Below are 22,249 nucleotides of genomic sequence, written 5' to 3' on the forward strand. Positions count from 1 at the left end.
GTCCCTTAAAATGACCTTGCTTCCCACAACAGTAACACTCTTTGGAAGACGAAAAAATTTTCTTGTCATTGCGATCTCTAGTGGTGCTATCCACTTCCTTCAAATGTATAGCTATGCGCAATGCTGCTGCTATTTCACTTGGATTTTCCATCCGTATCCGGCGTGAAAAATCTGATGAGACCCCTCGCAAAAATGCGTCTAAAGCTCTATTCTCTGCTTCTTTCAATAGAACTTCATTTGCACTCGCATCTTGCGTTAACTCATACGTGTGCGCATTTGTTCTCCTAATTCTGTCTGAAAATTCTTCTACCATTTAATATGTTTTTTGCATCATCCTCCCCAATTTTTCTCTAAAAAATCTGGCACTGTTTTGTTTCCTAAACCTTTGCAATAATCCCTCAGCCAACTCTGTGAACGTAGTAGCATCCTTTAACCCTTCATGGTATGCCACATAAGTCTTTGCATCACCTACTAACCGTAACCTCACCATTTGCAAACACATTTCATCCGACAAATTTATTGCAAGGAGTGATGTGATCTGTTAATCCATACACTACACACATGATGCCCTGTGGCTGAGGTGAACTCGTCGCCGTGAGGTTAGCTGCCGACACCTGCTGCACCGGCGGCTGTGAAGTCATAAGTCACAATGTCTGCGAGGTTCCGTCATGGACGGACCACGCACCATGGGCCGGGTTGCCGTGAAGTCCAGGCGTCAGTCCCCGATAGCGCCTGTGACCGAGACCCCGCTGTGGCCGGTCCTGCTGGAAGTTCTCACTGTAGTTAATTAGCCATGGTGCCGACCGGACTCGGCCCGACCTCCAGAGCTGAAGTTGACATCTGGCGGCGAACGGATGACTCCTGCGAGCTGTAACAGACTTTCGGAATCGTCACCTACGAAGATTGAACATTCGGACACGGACCACGTCCGTCCTCAGATCCGAACTGCTTCCTGATGGCTTCTGTCTATTGCTGCCTGTGCTCCACTATTTATATCCAGCAGGAGGACGTTTTTTACCCTCGGTGGTAGCTTTTTGTTATTACTCCCGCAGTATATTGCAGCGTAACTTAGCGTGCTGGTCTCACTTCTCCTTACTCAGCACTCTCCAGGCTTCGCTCGGCGCTCGGTCTGTGTGCGTCCTTGCGTCAGCCGGTTGGTAGGCTGCTTCTATCAGCAAGGCTATCTGTGCCACACTTACTTCGCAACACCTCGGTCGCCGGCTGCCTCTGTTTTGCCATTCTCCACTGTGTGAAGCAACGCTTAAGACATGTGGCCGCTACACCAGGAAAATGAAATGTTGTCAGAAATTTCTTGGCCAGATCGCTACACTAGTAAGGGCCAGTTGTACAGTCCCCATCTAGCAGCCGCTTAAGTTCTATTCTGGAAGTAGCACGGAAAATGGTTAGTATGAACATAACAACGCCTAACCTGAGAATAATTGGGGATAACTAAACCGGTGATTCTGGCAGGGTTAGTCAAGTTAACCGGCGAATAAGTTTTGACAGAGGCAGGAATAGTTCCAGAATTAGTCATGACAAGATTGTTTGTTGGAATGAGAAAGGAGAAGAAACGGGGACATCACACAAATTGGGGAAGAATATGACGATTCCAAATTCATATAAAAATCTCGTACTACTACTTTTCGATCTCATTCTCGAGAAACTGGAGCGTATGAATGAAATGTGAAACTATTTTCTAACACAAAGCTTTTTGCTTGTAGTGGGCCTAATAGGCATTTTATGTTGGTATTCATGAATTATATTCTGTCGTGTTATAAAAATGGCCATTTGTGGCAAAACAGTCTTGTTTATTTGGTGTGTGTTACAATTTCTGCAGTGTTAGAAAGGCCTATTTTGTTTTATCTAGCAGACAGTGACAAAATAGACGTAATCAAATTGAGAAACCACACCAGTCTTGGGTACTATTTGTATTAACATCTTACGCACTATTAGACAACAATATTTCGATTTTTCATGTAGCAAAACATTTGATGAACTTTGATGAGGTAATAGATTCTTTTGCAGAAAGGAAAGCATGCCATGTAAAGCTGTAGCAAGATTAGAGAGAAAACAATGCTAGGAGCTAAGGATTGTAGAAATGTGTACTGTATTGCTTGTCTCTTGTCTTTACTTGTTTTATGTATCCTATATTTAATTTTGTGTCACCCAAAATAGAAAATTATTAGCTAACAGGCAATAAAGAGTGCAGATTTTCTGAAGGGTTCTTGTTCTCCCAACTACAAATAATTCCATCCAGTATTAATTGCTAGTTTTTTTTAAATGTAATTTGATGGCATCCAGTACAAAATATACACGTTTCAATTCCATGGAGCGTAATACAGCGAAGTGTGATAGAAAAATGCTGTGTGAAGAGGGGTGGCACTGCACTCTGGCACACTTAAGGCCCAATAACATGTCTTTCATTTCCTCAAACATATATGTTTTATGTATCAGACTCTTCAGGAAGATGTGCACTATAAAATGAAAATATTTTTGAAAATTCAATTTTTTTTAATATTTGACGTCGTATCTCAAATGCCCGAGGGAGGGGGACTGGAGGGGGGAAGGGGGCGGGGGGGGGGGGAGGGCAGGGTGCACCACTATCTTAGTGTTGCCCCAGTTCAGAAATATCATAGATCCAGGGCTGATGCTCAGAGTAGTCTGAGTTATAGTGGGGAAGTGTATAGTCTCCATGTGACCCGTGTTTACATTTAGTGTTTTTGCTGTTTCCTCTTCGTTTACTTCTCTAATGTCAAATGAAAATAAAATGGATTGCTGTGGCCAGGAGCTATCAAGTGAATTAAAATCCATTCACATAATTATGGAAGGCTAGTATAAGTTATTAGTTTCAGATTTAATTTTATTTCCACTTTTCTGACAGGCATGCATTAATCGCCTTGTAGAACAATGAAGTTATTCTTGTCGTCTGATAAAGAAATTTGGTTTTTATTAATCTTTTACACTGAGGCAGTCAATGTGTTTGAAACAAAGTGTTTAGTTCCACACTATTGGCTAACTTGAACAGCTCGCTGCTTTACAAGTGCACTTTTTCATCTTCTAGCATGTATGGCATTATGCCATAATAAAGAATCAAAAATGAATTAATACAGTACTGGTACTCCAAGAAAATTTATGTCCTGAAACACATACTGAAAAGCTTAATATCAGGTCAAGGCCTACTTCATTGGGAATCTGGACATACAAATGTACTATTTAAGTATGCTCTTGGAGTATCCTCTGATGTCTTTTTTCTTTTATGACATAATGTAAGATCTTTTAATGTTTTACACATACGGACATATGGGCTTCCTGCATCATAGCAGCTGCCAAAGTGTGGTGGCACCTGTTATCTGGCGCTCTCTGACGACTAATGAAATGAACCTATTTCTAACAGGTCGCGGGAAAATATTCTGAATGATGGTTTGAAAAGTGTTACTTTCAAAGTAAATTTCCTTTTACACAAGTTGAGCTATGTGCAAGAATGTACAATGAATTACTTAAATCACAGAGCATTTGATGACGAACCATTTAGAAATATTTAGAGCCCAGAAGGTCAGACATTCACGTCGTTATTATGAGCAAATTGATGTAGTGCTACGGGAAGCTCTCTCTCCTCTGCAGTAGCTAATTTATTTGTGGAAAACTTTAAGGACAAGTCACTGGACATGGCTAAAAATTTTACTGGCACATTTGTGTGATATATCTTAAAGCGTAACACGTGCAAAAGAATCAATGTTATATGTGAAATCTTAGTTTCTCTTGCAGCTTATTAGCCTTAGAGACCAATATTATATGTGAAATACTTGCTTTTCTTGTAGCAACACTGAATATTAATTTAAAACATTAACTTTTCGTGTTTGTGTATCCGCACTACTTAACAGTGATGTTGCTATTAGCTGACTACATCATGTGTCCTGTGGTCTGAATATCCACTGTCATCGGCTGGTGGGATCATCTGACATGAGCTATGACTGGCTTACAGTAGTGCATCGCAATCTCGATTGCAATGGTTCAGAAAGTAACATGCGGAGTTTTGGTTGAATTTGAATTTATTCTTTTGTAGTATGAAAATATGCAGTGTACATGTTGCTGCTCATCAAAAATCTGTCCAAAAGGAGTTTTCTTCCCTGAGTTTCGTTTTCTAAAATGCTGGTAAATTCTACACCCATGTATAAAAACATAACCATTCAAAGGATTGATAAGTTTTACAGTTCCGAGGGAAAATATACTGTCACTTAATAACACGGAAAAAGTGTGTTTTCATCCGGGAGAAAGTATATTTTTAACTGGGAAATCCGGGAAAAATCTGGGAATTCTTTTTCCTTGTCCACGTATACATCCTGTATTACATCCAAAAAATCATGAGTAATACACAAACAAGATAATTACAATATTTTGTAGCATAAAAATTATATAAACAAAATTTGTGTATGTGTAAATGTAACATTTATACCACATAAACTTTTTTTGAAGATTGATGTATCTGTTACTCAATAGAAATTAGTGTGGCATTTTGTGAATTGGTATAAAGGCAGTATGTGGCTGTATTTGCATGCCACTCACTGAAATTCTGCTGTGTACTAGTACTGACCCATATTGTGTTACGGTTTCACTCGATGCATAAAACACTCCTTATTTGGACTACTTTCAAGGGTGGTTTTCCCTACAAAATGAAAGTAGGTATTACCATTGTATGTGTGGTATCTGATCTTTTGGAAATGCATAATTCTGTAGCCTTATATACATACTGGAAGAGAAATACTGATGTCAGCTGCATCAGAGTATTGAAATTATTCAATGGTGATGAGTGAAAATTTTTGCCAGATTGGGACTTAAACCTGAATTTCCTGCTTCATGTGAGTGGCCGCCTTAACCTCTCAGCTATCTGAGCACACTTCACGGCCGACCCAAATTCCCATTTTCTTGCACACTACTGCCCTAGCACCCCCCCCCCCCCCCCAATTTCCTCATTGCTCGTGGCACCTTCCATGATTTCCACAAGACATCGAGCCTAGTGTGCATCCACACAGAAGATATCATGAAATGCCACAAAGGCATAAATATTACTATTATATCTGTGGTGTCTGTTCTTTTTGACATATTCAGTGGAACAGATGCCATAAAGTCATCGTCCTGTGGCTGTATATTCTTGTTGAAAAAGAAATACTGATGTCAGCTGCGTGAAGGCATTGAAATAATTCAGTGACAACAAGCAAAAATTTGTGTTGGATCAGGACTCAAACCCAGATTTCCTGCTTTATGTGAGTGGTCATCTTAATGGCTTCAGCTTTCTGAGCACACTTCACATCTGACCCAAATTCCCAACTTGTCACACACTAATGCCTTAGTGCCTCCAGTTGATTTTCCTCATTGTTTGCAGAATTGTGTATGGTTCCTGCAAGATGTTGGACCTAACAAGCATCCACACTGAAGATATGATGACATTACAATTATGAATTATGTTGGTTGCAGATGATTCCAGGAGATGGGTCCCTGGATTCACTTGTGCTAAGGGGACTGTGTTCCAAATATTAATAAATAAGTAGAATCATTTATTCTGATTATGTGGTTTATCAGTTGTAGTAACCCACAGGGCTATGACACACTTCACCAGACATTGCATTGAAAGCCATTGATGCCACTGCTGCCAGCTGGTCGCATTTAGGACTCGTTTCTTTTCTGCCTTGGCAACTGCAGGGCTTGGCCACCATTGAGAGGTACTGCTGCAAATCTGCTGTGCAGAATGTCCATGCTGCTGGTCACTCGGAGCCTCCTCCAGAATGGTTTGCCAGAGGCTCCGCTACAGCCATCTATTAATGTGGCTGCAACTAGCTGCTCAGGCCTTTTCTTGTCTTCACTTGCTGTACTGTGCATGGACCAATCTCTGTATATGATACTGTTTGCTGTTGTACTGGATTATTCTTGCAGCTTGTTCTTTTGAACTGTGTTCTACATTTGTGACACTTGTATTGAACTCGAATTGTGAGGTGTATCAACTAACTGACTTGCCACACTATTATTTATGTTGTGAGTTACAACATAAGTGATGATGATAGTGGTCCAACGTAGTGCTACATTGGGTGAAGCTACATTGGGTGAACATGGACCTGGCACAGCATCACCTCCCATGAATCCTGTCCACAGCGGCAATTTTTCAATAATTCTTGCAACAGCAGTTGGAAGAACAGAAGTGCCAGGAGGACCTCTTGGGCCAGTTTGCTTTCAAACCAGTTGCCTAAGCAGGCACTGCAGTTCCCTCCATACAATGAAATGGCTGAAGAGTGGGATCTATATGAGGAGCAACTCTAGCAGTGTATTGCTGCATTTAAGGTAACAGACACAGTGACTGTTAATTTATTCTTTTTGTCTTGCAAGCTGGCCCCCTTCACTGAATTGGCCCATATTGATTTTGGTGAAATGTGTGCTCTCTTAAATACTCATTTTCACCAGCATTGCTATGTTGTATCATCATGCATGGAATTCTGTCAATGTAGAAAACAGCCCAACCAGTCGTACAGCATGTGGGTGGCTGAATTACACGGTCTCAGTAGGAAGTGCCACTTTGTTACTCACAACCTTAAGGAATCATATGCGGAGTTGATTCAGGATGGTATTATGGGTGTAGTCCCATACAAGGGACTACATCAAAAAGCTTTGCAATTGATGACTCCAGGCAACCAGTGCCATTTAGAATTTAGACAGACATGGCGGCTGTTGAGTCTTACACAGGTAATGTGTACAGCTTGGTTGACAAGCTGGGACCCCTACCAGGTAGGACTGATAGAAGGGATAGAGAAGATCCAACGGAAGGGATAGAGAAGATCTAACGAAGAGCAGCACATTTCATCATGAGAGCATTACGGCGATGCTCAACAAATTCCATTGGCAGATGTTACAAGAGAAGTGTTGTGCCTCATGGAGAGATTTACTATTGAAATTTCGAGACAGCACTTTCCAGCAAGAGTTGGACAGTATATTACTTCCCACCACATATGTCTCACATAATGACCCTGAGGAGAAAATCTGAGAAACTTGAGCCAATACAGAGGCCTACCAACAGTCATCCTTCCCATGTGCTATTTGTAACTGGAACTGAGTTGGAGGCCTCAGTGGTACAAAAGTACTCTCTGTCACACACCATTAGGTGGCTTGCAGAGTATGATGAAGGTGTAGGTGAAGTAGGTAACATAGAATGTAAACATCACCACCCTCTGGCTCTGCTTTGCAAACAAGGTGTGAAGTCTCAGCCCCTCAACTGACACAAACTTCTGTTGTGCCTAGATGTTCTCATAAGCATTCCCATGATAACTGCACCCACAGGTGGGCACAATACATAACCTTCAATAAAGATGGGCATTTTGCTTCTGTATGTGAAGTCTCCTTGTTTTAATGCTCCCCTTGGCAAGAACAAATGGATATTAATGTCATCACCTCAGACTTTCAAGCTGCAGTGGTGGTACCCAAGAAATTGTTCATTATGCTTGCAGTGTGTAACAGAGATATTCAACTATAGGGAGACACGGGAGCATCAGCTACCTTGTTGAAGTTTCATAGGTACATCCAGCTTGGCCAACTGTTGCAAGAACCAATGTTTCACTGGCTAGTGACTTATAACAAGCAACAGATTCTGATCAAAGGCCAATGTACCATTTAGATCGTTTACAAGAATGATTGTACAGCACCTTACCTTCCTCATATTCACAGGGTAAACATGGCAAATCTTTTCGGCTTTATGTCTTTTCCACTTTTGGGTTTGCCATCAATGATTCAGTGAACCTTGCCTTCAACAGATACCTGTTAAGGAGCTAGAAGACATTTGTAATAAGGACTCAAATAGTTTTTCAGAGACGTCTGCAAAGCATTGAATTTCACAGCACAGATCACATTAAAGACGTCGGTACACCTTCGTTTCTTTTGTGTATGACCCATATCCTTAGCAGTGGGTGATGCAATAAAATGGTCAGTTGGACCGATTGACAGACCTTGACATAATTGAACCCATTTATGTCAGTGAATGGGCAATACCATTGGTGATCATGAAGAAACCTTCAGAAAAACCTTGGTTGTGTGGTGATTTTGTGGTCACAGTAAATTCTCAGTTTGAAGTCAATACTTATCCAATTCCAAAGCCTAAAGAAATTTTCGCCATGCTCTTGAGGGGGAAATGTTTTTCAAAAACTGCCCTGATTGAAGCATACTTGATTGCACCTTGACAAAGAATTGTAAAAGTTTTTGGTTGTCAGCACACTGCATGGCATTTATATCTTTGAACATTTGGTTTTTGGCATGGCCAGTGCCCTGCCACATTTTATATGGTTCCTCAAACAGTTACTTATTGATATTTCAGGATGCATTAGTTATTTAGATGATATTGTTGTCACTGGGGGCACAATCGAGGAACATTTAGAGAACCTCCAAAAACTGTTGTGCACTCTACAGGCCACTGGCCTCAAATGTAATTTAGAAAAATCCAAGTTCTTTCAGCCATCAGTGGAATATCTCAGCCACATTCTCTCTCAAGATGGGCTTCAGCATATGAAGAAGCATGGGGAAGTGTTCACAAGGCTCCTCTGTTCCTCCAGCCTGAAGGAGTTCCAATCTTTTCTTGGTTAAATCACTTAATATAATAAATTCATCCCCATTGCTGTGAGGTTCCTTACCCACTGAACAATCTCAGGAAGAAAGATGTCTACTTTTCTTGGTCAACAGATGGGCATTCCAGACTCTCAAACAGGCCTTAATCTTTGCACCTTGCTTGCCACTCTCCAACCAGGAAGCAGTTGGTGGTGGTGATCTTCACATCTGAATGAGACTTGGGCACTGTATTAGAAGAGCACTGTGATGCCAGCGACTTTGAACAGCCAATTGCTTATGCTCTCAGATTGCTTGATGCCATGCAGAAGTATTTCCAGATAGAATAGAAAGTGATAGCAATTATTTTTGTATTAAAAAAGCTTCACCTTTTTCTCTTCACACTGGCTGCCTTGTTGAACAGCCCAACTTCTTCAGCAATGAGCTTTTATTCTCAGCAGTTATAGCTATGAGATACATTTCCAAAACACTAATCAGCAAGCAACTGCTGATGCCCTGATGTCTCTCCTGATGGGGCCAAATCCAGCATTTGCTCAACATGAGGTCCTTTGTTTACACTTAGACAATGAGGCCGAGCAAGCTGTGGACCATTTTCCCATCACCAGATCTCAAATCGCTGACCCTGTGGACAAGGATACAATATTGCAGCAAGTATGTTGCTACATCCTGCAGGGGTGGCTGGGTTGGAAGTCTAATCCCTGTACAGCATTATTTTAAACGTCATCATAACTCATTCTTGTGGGTGGCATCATTTTGTTACAAACAAACCAGAATGCTGCACGAGTGGTCCTCCCGGAACCCCTTTGTGTGGACATCCTGCATCTCCTAAACTGTGGACCTTGAGGTGTGCTTGATACCAAATGCAAGCCTTGTGCTATATCTACTAGCTCAGAATTGACAAGCAGATCATGAATCTCATTCAAAAGTGTCATAAATGTGAAGCACAGCAGGCAGTGCCTTGCCAGTTCTTCTCACCCTGGCCAATGCCTCACAATCTTGGTAGAGAATTCAAATTGATTTGCTAGCCCCCTTCTGGACACCACCTGGTTAGTAGCTGTTTATGCTTCCTGCACATTTCCCTGCATTGTAAACTGGTGTTCCACCAGTGTGGAGGCCACTTTTAAGATGCTCACCAGACTTTCTGCCTTACAAGGCCTTCCCTGCACAACTGTGTCAGGTAATGGGTTCCAATTCTGGGCACAGCTTTATGACGTTTTCTACTGGAAGAATGGCATTCAACACATCGCATCACCACCTTTCCACTCTGAATTCAACAGAGAAGCTGAGTGACTTGTCTGCCCTTTCAAAATCCAGATGAAGAAATACACTGAGTTGCATATGGATGATGCTTTTTCTGAGTTTGTACAAGGCTAAGTAATTAGGGAGATGAGTCCAGAGGGGCTGTTCAATGGCTGCAGGCCCTGTGCAGTCCTGCACCTCCTGTTACCAGCACCAATTACACCACCTGCTCCACCATCTGCATGTTACATGCCGGGCACCTGAGTGTGAGCATGGGATATATGGTGCCAGGGCAAATAGATCCTGGCAGTTGTCCATCAGCAGAAGGGCTGCCATGTGTTCAATTTGAACATGGGTGATAGGACAGTGACCTGCCATCAAAATTAGCTACTCCTCCAGCAGGGTCGCCAACCACCTCTGTCTCTGTTCACACTCCATGATGCTCCTCGCAAAGCCTTGTGACGTTCTTCTACTCCTCCATTCATATATTGAGGGTGAGACGTCAGAGGAGCCACAGTAGGAGCACTGCCGAACTTTCCAGAACAGCACCTTCAACTGAGGTTTCATAACCTTTGTGAGCCAGACATGGGCTGACGGGGAGCTGTCCTAACCTACCTGCCCCTCTGACTCTTCCATGGATGTCACGATTGTCCAGCAAACTCCTTGCATCTGACCAAGTGAAGGTCAAACCATACAACATTGGTCATTGCTGCCATAAGGGGGCAGATTGTGGTAACCCACATGTCTACCATCCCCTTTGGCAGGAATCAAAAGCCATTTATGCCAGCACCACCAGCCATTTACCATTACAGCTTGCTTGTTTATGGTATGGCTATTGTGAGGCTCAACCACCAGAGAGAGGCACCACTCTAAATTTGCTGTGCAGGATATCTGCACAAGCATCACCCCTCACACCTCCTGCAGCAGTTTTCACTATGGCTATCTATTTATGTGGCTGCCACCAACTACTCTGTCCTTTTTTTCATCTTCACTTGCAGTACTGTGCACAGAATTTTCTCTATGTATGAAACTATTTGCTGTTATATTGGATTATTATTGTGGTTTGTCCTTTTGGACTGTGTACTACATTTGTCAAAGGTTTCAAGTCAAAGCTCTACCTGACAATGTAGTCCAGGTCACTATTTTAAGCAGATATTCTCAGGGAGAAATAGTGTTTGTGTCACATATTCTGTTGATCTAAAATGACCTTTCTTTTGATTTCAAGTGACTGCTGTTTCTCTTCAAAATTTGCATCAGTGTGATGATAGATATATTACAGGGATACACGCCACTCACTTTTGTATGAGTTGACTTGTAGCAGGAGTGTTTTTCCTGTTGCTGATTTTATGTTGCACAGTCATGTGCTATCTCATAATGCAGTCTGGTTGTCACAGTGCCAACTTCTGAGATGGTAAAGAACTAATGTAAAAAGCTTAACATAGAACCAATAAGCTAACTAATATTTTAATTACCCTGAAGCTATACGTATCTCTGCCCATTAACCATTTTATCGTAATCATTGTTTTGCAACTGTGTACACTTCTGCTGGCTGTTGTCACTAAAGAGCTTAAAAATTCATGAATATTTCGTTAATATGGCTTGTCTAACTACCAGAGACAATTTTGTAATTTTTGGACTTACTTTTCATATATGACTGTACAAAAATACGTATTTCTTTTCTATGTGTCAATTCATGTTATGCAAGCAAGTAATTCCCAAGAAGATATTTATAAAAAGAATCCACCGTAACTGGGTAAGGGTATCAAGCTGTAGTCATAGCTGTAGGAGAAAGAGTCATATCAAGACCAAATTTTCAGCAGGATTGAATACAAAAAGCATCACAGTAATTGTAAATGTAGACAAGTTGGCAGCTGAGGTAAATAGTGAAATTTTTAATCTGTAAATATTGGTGCATGTACATTTTATGCACACATTAGTTTCCAGTTCATATTTCTGTTTCCGTATTTCCCTCTACGTTATTCTCTGTCAGGTCTCATTAATGTAACCACCTACCAAAGGCCTGACTAGCCGTCTTTTGCAGTGTGGACTGCTGTGAGACATGCAGGAAAAGAGTCAGTGAGGTTCTAAAGGGACTGACAGAGATGTGGAGCCATCCTGACACAAGTACCTTGGCCAACTGGACTAGGTTTCTTGATTGAAGATCCATGGCATGAACAGCACAATAAGTGTGGCCCCACAGATTATCAATTGGGTCTAAACCTGGTGGGTTTGGTTGGTCAGGGAAAATGTAAACTCATCCTGCTGGTCTTCAAAACTATGCACGTGCGTGTACACATCCATGTGCACCCCTCAGTGGAGATCAAGTTGCTTTATTGGTGTGCAAATTGAAGTCTTTGTCATTGATGAACAGCAGTCAGCATGGTTACATGAACCAGGTGCCTGCTGCAGATGTCCATTTGCAGCAGCGTGCCCTGGATAGCCTTGAGGGTACACTGTTGGTAGCACCTTGGTTCATCTGGGTGGTCAGTTGCTCAACAGCTTGACATCTATTTGCCAATATGTGTCTCTACAGGCGTCATTCACCCCTTCCATTTATGGCCCACGGTGCACCACAGCTACCTCGGTGCCAGTTTTGGATAGCACCATTTTGCCATACTCAGTATACTTTAACCATTGTGGCACATAAACAGTTTAAAAAACTCAGCCATTTTAGAAATGCTTCCACCCTTGATCTGAAAGTCAAGGATCTGATCATGCCCTTTTGGACATTGGAGAAATCGCCCCATTTCCACATTACAGTAACAACTGCACTGTTTTTGACCCCTCCCCCCAACCCACTTTATATACCTTCTACTTGCTAGTGCTATACCACCTGCCATCACACATTGATGATGAACATAGGTGGTGACTGGATAACATATTTTTAAGTGACGCCTTTGTTTATCTAATCTGATTAATTGACAGTGAAAAAGATGTGAAACATTATACCTAAACTTATGGGGTGATTCTCTGCTATACTGAATGAGTTACGCTTTACTACACATACTGCATCCTTATATTTTGTAATTTATATTGTTTTGTCAATTTTCTAGTACTTCCCTTTTCAAGTTTCTGCAGACATTGAATATAGTTTTTCATATGTTTCAACTTAGTGGTACATGTCATATTTTACTGGGAAGAATATTAAATTACTAGCTCTTTCTGACCCTCTCCTTGCTTTGAGCAATAATAACATTGACTATAGAATGTTGCTTGCAAGCCTCACTTTCTCCACGGCGAACTGCTTTGACCCAGCTCTTTTCATCCCTTTAAAAGCTGATCAAAGAGAAGATGGTTGTAACTTTGATCTTGTTTTGAACATGAATATTGTAATAATTTATATTACTTACCGTGTTTCATAATGTTCTTCATGGCTTCTGCTTGATCTAGGTACAATGTCTTGGAGTATGCATTATCCTGCATGGTGCGAAAGGACGTTAGGTTCATTTTATCATCTCTACAACTACTAATGAAAACTAACAGGTTTTTAAGGGCACCCCGTCATGGGAGTATTTCTAATGATTGGCCATACTAATGTTGGTATACATTTCTCGAAAACTACACTCCTGGAAATTGAAATAAGAACACCGTGAATTCATTGTCCCAGGAAGGGGAAACTTTATTGACACATTCCTGGGGTCAGATACATCACATGATCACACTGACAGAACCACAGGCACATAGACACAGGCAACAGAGCATGCACAATGTCGGCACTAGTACAGTGTATATCCACCTTTCGCAGCAATGCAGGCTGCTATTCTCCCATGGAGACAATCGTAGAGATGCTGGATGTAGTCCTGTGGAACGGCTTGCCATGCCATCATTGGCACCAAGGCAGAAGCGACTCTCATCGCTGAAGACGACACGTCTCCATTCGTCCCTCCATTCACGCCTGTCGCGACACCACTGGAGGCGGGCTGCACGATGTTGGGGCGTGAGCGGAAGACGGCCTAACGGTGTGCGGGACCGTAGCCCAGCTTCATGGAGACGGTTGCGAATGGTCCTCGCCGATACCCCAGGAGCAACAGTGTCCCTAATTTGCTGGGAAGTGGCGGTGCGGTCCCCTACGGCACTGCGTAGGATCCTACGGTCTTGGCGTGCATCCGTGCATCCGTGCGTCGCTGCGGTCCGGTCCCAGGTCGACGGGCACGTGCACCTTCCGCCGACCACTGGCGACAACATCGATGTACTGTGGAGACCTCACGCCCCACGTGTTGAGCAATTCGGCGGTGCGTCCACCCGGCCTCCCGCATGCCCACTATACGCCCTCGCTCAAAGTCCGTCAACTGCACATACGGTTCACGTCCACGCTGTCGCGGCATGCTACCAGTGTTAAAGACTGCGATGGAGCTCCGTATGCCACGGCAAACTGGCTGACACTGACGGCAGCGGTGCACAAATGCTGCGCAGCTAGCGCCATTCGACGGCCAACACCGCGGTTCCTGGTGTGTCCGCTGTGCCGTGCGTGTGATCATTGCTTGTACAGCCCTCTCGCAGTGTCCGGAGCAAGTATGGTGGGTCTGACACACCGGTGTCAATGTGTTCTTTTTTCCATTTCCTGGAGTGTATTTGTTCAGACCAAACCAAATTTTAAACCTGCGTACATTGACATGTATTCTTCAAAAAGTTACAATATTATGAAAAGGATAGTTGCTACTCACCATATAGCTGAGATGCTGAGTCGCAGATAGGCACAACAGAAAAACTGTGACAAAATAAGTTTTCAGCCAACAAGGCCTTTTTCAAAAATAGATGACACACGCACACTAGCAACTATCCTTTTCATAATGTTGTTACATTCCATCTTCAATTTTCCTTCGTTTGATTTCTCAAAATGTATTACTTATTATATGACAGTAGCATTGTTATCACAGTAGAAATTAACACAAAAGTGTGTGATCTAAAATATTGGCATTTAAAAAAAAATAGTATTTAAATATTTGACACACTTTTTATTTGATTACCAAAGTTCTAGTACATTTTTATGAAGTGATATAATTAACTCCTGTACCAAGTTTCATTGATATTGATGTGTTACTTTAAGAGCAAATTGTATCTAAAACTAAAAATCTCATATTTTAGAGAAAATGTATTTAAGTTTATGGTATGATCTGTTCAGATTAAGTTCAGAGTTAAAACTCAGTAGACCCATAGTTGTCATTGTTGTAGGTTTCTGTACTGTCTAGCGTAGATTTGGAGGCCCTCATTTGAATTCTGGCCTCTTTTGTCATTTGCAGGGTACTTTCTTCAGCCTCTCGTACCCTGAGCTGGTCAATTGACAGAACTTCATTCTTCATGTTCACCCCAGATTTTATGCTCATATCAATGGGAACTTTCAACCTGCTCACAGAGTCAGGATTTAATCACAACACTGTGTGCATCTCACCAGTTTCTGGGATTCAGTGGCCCACAAATACTGTTTTAGGCAAGTGATTCAGACACAGTTATGGAAACTTTTGTTGGCATTTTGCGTTCTGACCTGTCTAATTTTTGCCATCCCCCTCCCACCTCTGTTACTCACAATGCACTTAGCTTTTCACTCATATTAAATTATGCACAATGTTTTAGTAATAATTTCTGTCGTGCATATTACTCTGTCTTCCACCCTCAAACTCTCAGGTTTTCAAATCTCGTCTGGTACAGTCCTCAACAATCAGTCTTTTCTTCTCATCCTGTCTGATAAGTCTCCCCTGACCCGGAGTTCGGGGTTTCTTTTCTGAACTGTGCCCCTTTCCCTAAGGCTCTCCAGTCCTTTTCCTTCACCCCTCTTCCTTCCCCTTCAGCTCTCCTGCCAGAAGAAGGATCAGCTGGCTCCACAAGCTTGTAAAAATTAAATACTTTTTTGTGTGTGTTCCCCTGCTGCTTCTTCGTGGGTATATTTTTTATCAATCCAGTTACTTTAAATTCTGTGTATGATTACCTATAACCAATTTATCCATGTTATTCAAAGTGTTATACACTCATAAAAACAATGAAGTTGTCAGTCGCTACTGATTGCTTCGTATCACAAATTTATGAGATATATCAAGATATTAACTAAATAAGAATAGTGTGTCACTTATCAGTTCCATTACATCATGTGGAGACTTCACAGTGTTAGTGGTTTTGCATTATATGCAACCATCATACCCATTTCAAGTACAACATTAGTTCATCTGAAAGGAATCAGAAATTCTTGATTAAATTATACTATGAAGATGCACAATTATTTATGAGCTGTTGAATGTTCCTGGCCCATTTCTTTGAAAGTCATTAGTAATCGCAGTAACTTGTATTTATTTTCATTTTTGACCTTCTGATTTAGATTGTGGGTGACTAGAAGCAAAAGACCTGTGATCCACTACACCGGTTGCATTATATGCATTTACTTACTGATTTTTGTTTGTTTGTGTGTCTTACATTATTTCTGTCCTACTGACAGCTCCAGGTTTCACTTGAAGATGTATTTTCAGAGCACCATAGTCAAAGAAAAATGTAAGAGACATGAAAGACGTTTTCTGTGCTGGCATGCACTTGGTAATTAAAAGTATTATCAAATAGCTCATCAACAAATTTTGGTTACTTGAATTGAAGCATGTTACATATTGTCAGCTTAGAATGAAATCCTCAATTTTCAAAAATAAAACAAAAATACTTGTATTGCATTATTAGGTAGAAAACCTCACATCTCAACTACAAGTAAACCAATGAGGGGTAATGATATATGTACTGCAATTTAGAGAAGAATAAAGGAAACCACATATATTGTTAGGTAACGAAGTGAGAAAACGATGCATAACTTTTCCGAGATATAATGTTTTCATTTTAAGCCAATGATGCTGCATAAATGTAGCATGTGCACAAGTTAAGAGGTGGCACATTATATGCTTTTTTCTTTTTCTTTTTTAGGACTCTCAGATACCAGATGGAGCAGTACAGATCGTACCAGCAGAGGAAATTTATTTACTCATGTAACTAGTGCTCTGGAATATACCTCTCATGTTTCCACTACACCATTACCAACTTTAAGGCAGAGGACATTTCCAACTGTATCTACATTCACCAAATCTTCAGAACCAGTTTCACCTGATTATTCAAGTAATAAAATTCCATTCATACATCAGACTGGTTTCTCATCAGTTTCCACTACAAAAAATCACAGCAGAGCAACCCCAAATGCTATTCGGAAAGTTATTATAACTTCCGATGCTAGTGGCCAAAAAGTAAGATTAAGGGGAGGCTCTGAACCCTGGGAAGGATATATTGAAGTTCATACAGAAGACACTGGGTGGGGAACAGTTTGTGACAACAAAAATGAATGGACAATAAAAGAAGCAACTGTAGTTTGCAGACAGCTTGGCTATTACAGGTTTGTGCAACAGATTTGTAATGAATGTCTCTGATTGAAACATAGAATCCAAGAAATGACATTTTATTTTTAGATCCATTAATTTTAATGGTTTGGTATTAAAGCAGCAATAAATACTTCCTCTAATCGTGATGGTGAAATAATAACAGTGAAACATTATGCAACTCATGTTTTGGAGAAAAATTGTGGGAGTCATTGAAAGGTTATCATGCTGAAGGACTAAGCTCTAGTTTTGGATAAATTGTATTTTCTACTTTGTTTGGTGGCATGTGAATAGGGCTTTTACATACTAAAGGGCTATCTCCAATTGCGGCTGATGTAGGTGCTGCAAAGGCCAGTAAATTGCATGAGAAGTAATTCCTATTACTTGTTCATGCTAAATGGTGTAATTGCAGAACATATTATATGAGTTGGCTATACTGGACATAGAAATTATACACTTCTGCTTGCTCCTGCCATTTTGTAGCCTTCCTCTTGCATGTCTTCATTGTTGGTGGTGCCTACAGGTCAACAGAACACAAGTATTTAGTTTCTGGCCCCAGCGTTTTAGCTTGTGACAATGACCTTGCAATTGTTGAAAAAAAAATAAATAAAACATTTCTTTCTTATCAGTGTAATGAACACCATAACAACAGCAGGCAATAAGCAACCATCAAATGGCTCAGATGAAAGGCATTTATTTAATGGACTTTCATCAAGAAGCTGAGTTGGGTTGATCTGGGGAGGAGACCAAACAGTGAGGTCATTGGTGTCATTATATTAGGGAAGGATGGGGAAGGAAGTTGGCCATGCCCTTTCGAAAGAACATCCTGGAATTTGCCTGAAGTGATTTAGGGAAATCACAGAAAACCTAAATCAGGATGACTGGATGTGGGAATGAACTGCCGTCCTCCTGAATGCGAGTCCAGTGTGCTAACCACTATGCCATTTGGCTTGGTAAAGTTGCTGATATGATCATTAACACAACTAAGGTTAATGCCACTTCTGCTTCATAGATTAAAATCATCATGCCTGGGGTAAGAAAAGGGCATTTGTCTGAAACAGGGATTGGAAATGATAAGTGTGTTGAAAAAAGGATAGCAAAGTGAAAATTTCAAAACAGTTGCATTCAGTGAGGTCCTTGCACAAAAGGATTGTCTTCAGAAAAGAAAAGAAACCTCAGAAGTATAATAGAATATCTACCTGAGTTGTACAAACACTTTTACAGTGACTGTGTGAAGACTGAACAGTAAAATGATTACTAGAGATAGAAGTGTTACAAAACTTGATTGGTTGACTCAGCCCATTTAGCACTTCAGCGCAAATTTATTTAGAACAGGCAATGTTCATTTGTTATTTTTGGTTCATACCAAGTGATAACTTGCTTTTCTAAAGTCAGTGAGCAAGTGTTAATGTGTAATTAGTGTACGCTTACGTTCTTGGTTCTTACATAAAGTTTCAAATGGTTCAAATGGCTCTAAGCACTATGGGACTCAACATCTGAGGTCATCAGTCCCCTAGACTTAGAACTACTTAAACCTAAGGACATCACACACATCCATTTCCAAGGCAGGATTCGAACCTGTGACCGTAGCAGCAGCGCGGTTCCAGACTGAAGCACCTAGAACCGCTCGGCCACAATGGCCAGCTACATAAAGTTTATTCTGAATAACCTAGAAAGCACATTGTGTCATTTAGCCCATTTAGCATGATAACTCTCCAGCTGTAGATGAGACTTTTAATATCTTGTTAACTATATTCTTATAGCATTTTGAATGTACGTTTTCATCATAGCAGTTGAAAGTAGATTCAAGAAGTTGAGAGGATGGGTGATTAACAACTGACTTCAAAACATCAAGTGTTATGAAGGAAAAAACTTAATAAAATTTAGACAACTAGTTGTAATGAAGAAGTGGGTATGAATTACAAATACTACTTCAAAGTTTTCTTCTTTTTCTTTTTAATTGTGTTGTGTCGTTAAAGGCAAAAAGTATTCTCTGTGCTTAAAATAATAAGTAACTCAAAAAATCAAGCAAGAATGATATGGCACATCCTTGAACAAGAAACAAATAAAAACAGTGACACAATTAACATTAATTTTCATGGTTTTGAGACAGATTATAAAATAATGAAATCTTTGAGCAAGACTCTGATGATTCCTTAATGTTAAGGGATAGCATAGTGGCTAAAGATAAACAGTAAAGTACAGATGTTTTAGATATGTTATGATAAACATTTATTACATGAACACTAAACACAAAAAAAATCAGTTAGTGTGAAACAAAAATCATTTATGATAAAATTTTTCTCTTCTTGAATGAACATGTACATGTACTTTCTGCTGTTCTGATGTCACCTAACATAGTGCCTTATTTTTTTTTTTTTTTTTAGTTAGAAAGAACAATGTAAGCAATGGGTGTTATTGTTGCTATGTGACTGCTTGTTTTTGGTATTGTGATTGAGGGTGTTCTCCATCCATTTCTTAATTTGGTGTTTGACTTGTCAAAGTTGGTGAATTGTGTGTTGAAATAAGTGGACTTGGCTAGAGTGGTCAAAAAAATTATAGCCCCTCAGTTTTGTATTTTAACAGTTTTTGCTGTACTTGTGTAGATGCTACATGCAATTCTGAGAGACATCAGTTCACGGATACAACCAGTGAAGAGATTATAATGCTCATCAAATCATTGACAGGCAGTCATGCTTCTGGTTAAAAGAATGCTTTACAACTGTGATGTTATGAATGCTGTCAACTTTGGTCATTCATAAGTATTGGCAGTTGGTTAGCTGTTAGTGTGAAATAGCAATACATTTAAAGTTCGCAATAAGCACTTGATATTCTTGATTTTTTTAGTAGGCCTGGTTCTGATGGGCAGAGATCTACAATCAATGGGAGATAGTGGCTTTATGCATGGAATGTCTTGCTGCACTACTTTCACAGGGATAAGATTATTGGACATAGTATTGAGAGCAAAGCCTGTACAAGGAAGTGAACAGTGGTACTTTAACCTAGTCACAATTGAATGTGCTGTGGAGGAAGCGGGAATGCTTTTGAGGAACATATTTGTCATTTCAATTGTGACAAAAGTAAGTCATAATCCCAGTATAAATTTGGTTTAGTTGTTTTAATTTGCACTGATATCATTTAGTAGCTGTTAGTGGGTTTGTTGGGCTTCCTGAATGTCAGAAGAAGATGTGGCACTGAGGGTCTGTTTGTGGACCAAGTGTAGAGAGAAGTTTCTGTCTACAGACATACTCTGCAAACCATGGTGTATGATAGAGGGATAGAGGGATAGAGGGACTGTGGCAGCTGTCATTGTCAAGTTGAGAAAGCAAGGAAGTACAAGCTAATCACTTCAACAGAGTGTTTGTTTACCTATATATAACAATGAGACAGCAGCAATTTTATACAAATATATGTACACAGATAAAGTGCTCTAGACATTGTTGTAAAATGTTACTGATATTTCACACCCTCCCCACCATAGTTGACTTCCAGAGGGAGGACCAGCTGGACTGGCCTGGTGGCATCGCTTCCATCTGGGATAATGATGATAACAGTTTGAGGTAATCCATCCCAACCTGTTCACAGTTCTTTCACTCTTGCTCTCTTCCACATGTGGTGGGGAAGAATATCCTCTCAAAAGAGTGCAATATCTCCAGTCTGAATCTTCAGTGGTTTGCCAGTATTCTTAAATTGAGAAAGCTCCAAAGGAGCAAAAATACTCTTTGCTTCACCACTTCTAAAACTCGTCAGATATCTTCTGCAGCAGCATAGATTGCATTACAAAACCTGTTGTTTTTGGTAGCTCAGAGCCTGTGGGTAGGGTGGTAATTCTTCCTCCCATGATAAAATGAGCTGGGGTAAGCACTTTACCCTCAGTTTTGTGTAATGGGTCTGCAACTGCGGGCAGCTTCTATGTTCATAAGTATAGTTTCTACGACATCCTGTCCATGCTGCTGTGACTCAGTGCCTCGCAGAGGCTAGAAAGTTGAAGATCTTTGCTTAGAGTGATGATTTGCAGGGAGAAACATTCTTGCTGCATAGTTTTAATCAATAAAGATGAGCTTCTGCTACCTCTTCTGCAATGAATACTTCTCATAAATCCATTTTTGAAGGACTTTTATTTTGAAGCATAGGAGGTGACAGTGGTTCATAACAGTTCCCAGTAAGAGATGAATCTGTTTACACTTATGAGTGATTGTGAAGCCTGAGTGAGAAAATCCTGAGAAAATTTATCTAATTTCCTAGCTTTCAATAAAATTTTAGGTGCAATAGATGTGAAGTGAGTGCTTCGCCATAAATTAGAATATTGTGATAGTCATGTTGGCCCATTCCAGCAGATATCCAATATTCACATGAGCTGTGGATCCTCTGGAAACTTAATCTGACAGGTTGTCTTTGCCTGGACAGTATCTCCACTGAGATGGCGTGGTGCATGTATGTATTTCTGACACTGTGTTGCATACAAATGTTCTACAACTGACGATCTCACCTTCCATCCGTCCACAGGTTACAATGGCATCTGTCAAAGTTTCACTCTGCTAAGGTCAGAGGTTGTGACCTTGCAATAATAGTATAGTAGTCAGGCTCCTATCAGTACTACAAGATGTTCAAGCTGACAAAGTGTTATTTTCTTTAAGGACACTAATCTACTTTTATTACATGTTAGTTTGGAAATGTTGTCGCTAGAAGTGGCAGCATATGCTGTTTCAGATGCATAATATAAAACGTGAATATAGGAGCTATTGCTCTCGACAGTTGGATCCACCTTGGAATAGCAATACTAGATAGCTCAAAATGGTTCAAATGGCTCAAGCACTATGGGACTTAACATCTGAGGTCATTAGTCCCCCTGGACTCAGAACTACTTAAACATAACTAACCTAAGGACATCACACACATCCATGCCCGAGGCAGGATTCGAACGTGCAACCATAGCAGCAGCACAGTTCTGGACTGAAGCATCTAGAACCACTTGGCCACAGCGGCCGGTGGGATAGCTCAAGAAGGCTTGACAGCCAGGTGCACTATCTAACCTGCAGTTTGTAGGGCAGGGGTTCATCCCAAAATAGTCCAAGCAACCAAAT

General features: G+C 40.7%; 1 protein-coding gene across 3 annotated transcripts in view; it reads left to right on the top strand.

Annotated features, from left to right (window-relative positions):
- LOC126248967 (serine protease svh-1-like) overlaps nucleotides 1–22,249 on the top strand; it is a 455,562-nt gene that overhangs the window by 108,618 nt on the left and 324,695 nt on the right. For all 3 annotated transcript variants that reach the window (XM_049950539.1, XM_049950521.1, XM_049950530.1), the window contains one exon: nucleotides 16,723–17,182. In XM_049950539.1, the coding sequence (XP_049806496.1) occupies nucleotides 16,723–17,182 (460 nt within the window). The remainder of the gene's footprint in view (nucleotides 1–16,722; nucleotides 17,183–22,249) is intronic.

Source organism: Schistocerca nitens, chromosome 1 (genome assembly GCF_023898315.1).
Source record: "Schistocerca nitens isolate TAMUIC-IGC-003100 chromosome 1, iqSchNite1.1, whole genome shotgun sequence".
Taxonomy (NCBI): Eukaryota; Metazoa; Arthropoda; class Insecta; order Orthoptera; family Acrididae; genus Schistocerca; species Schistocerca nitens.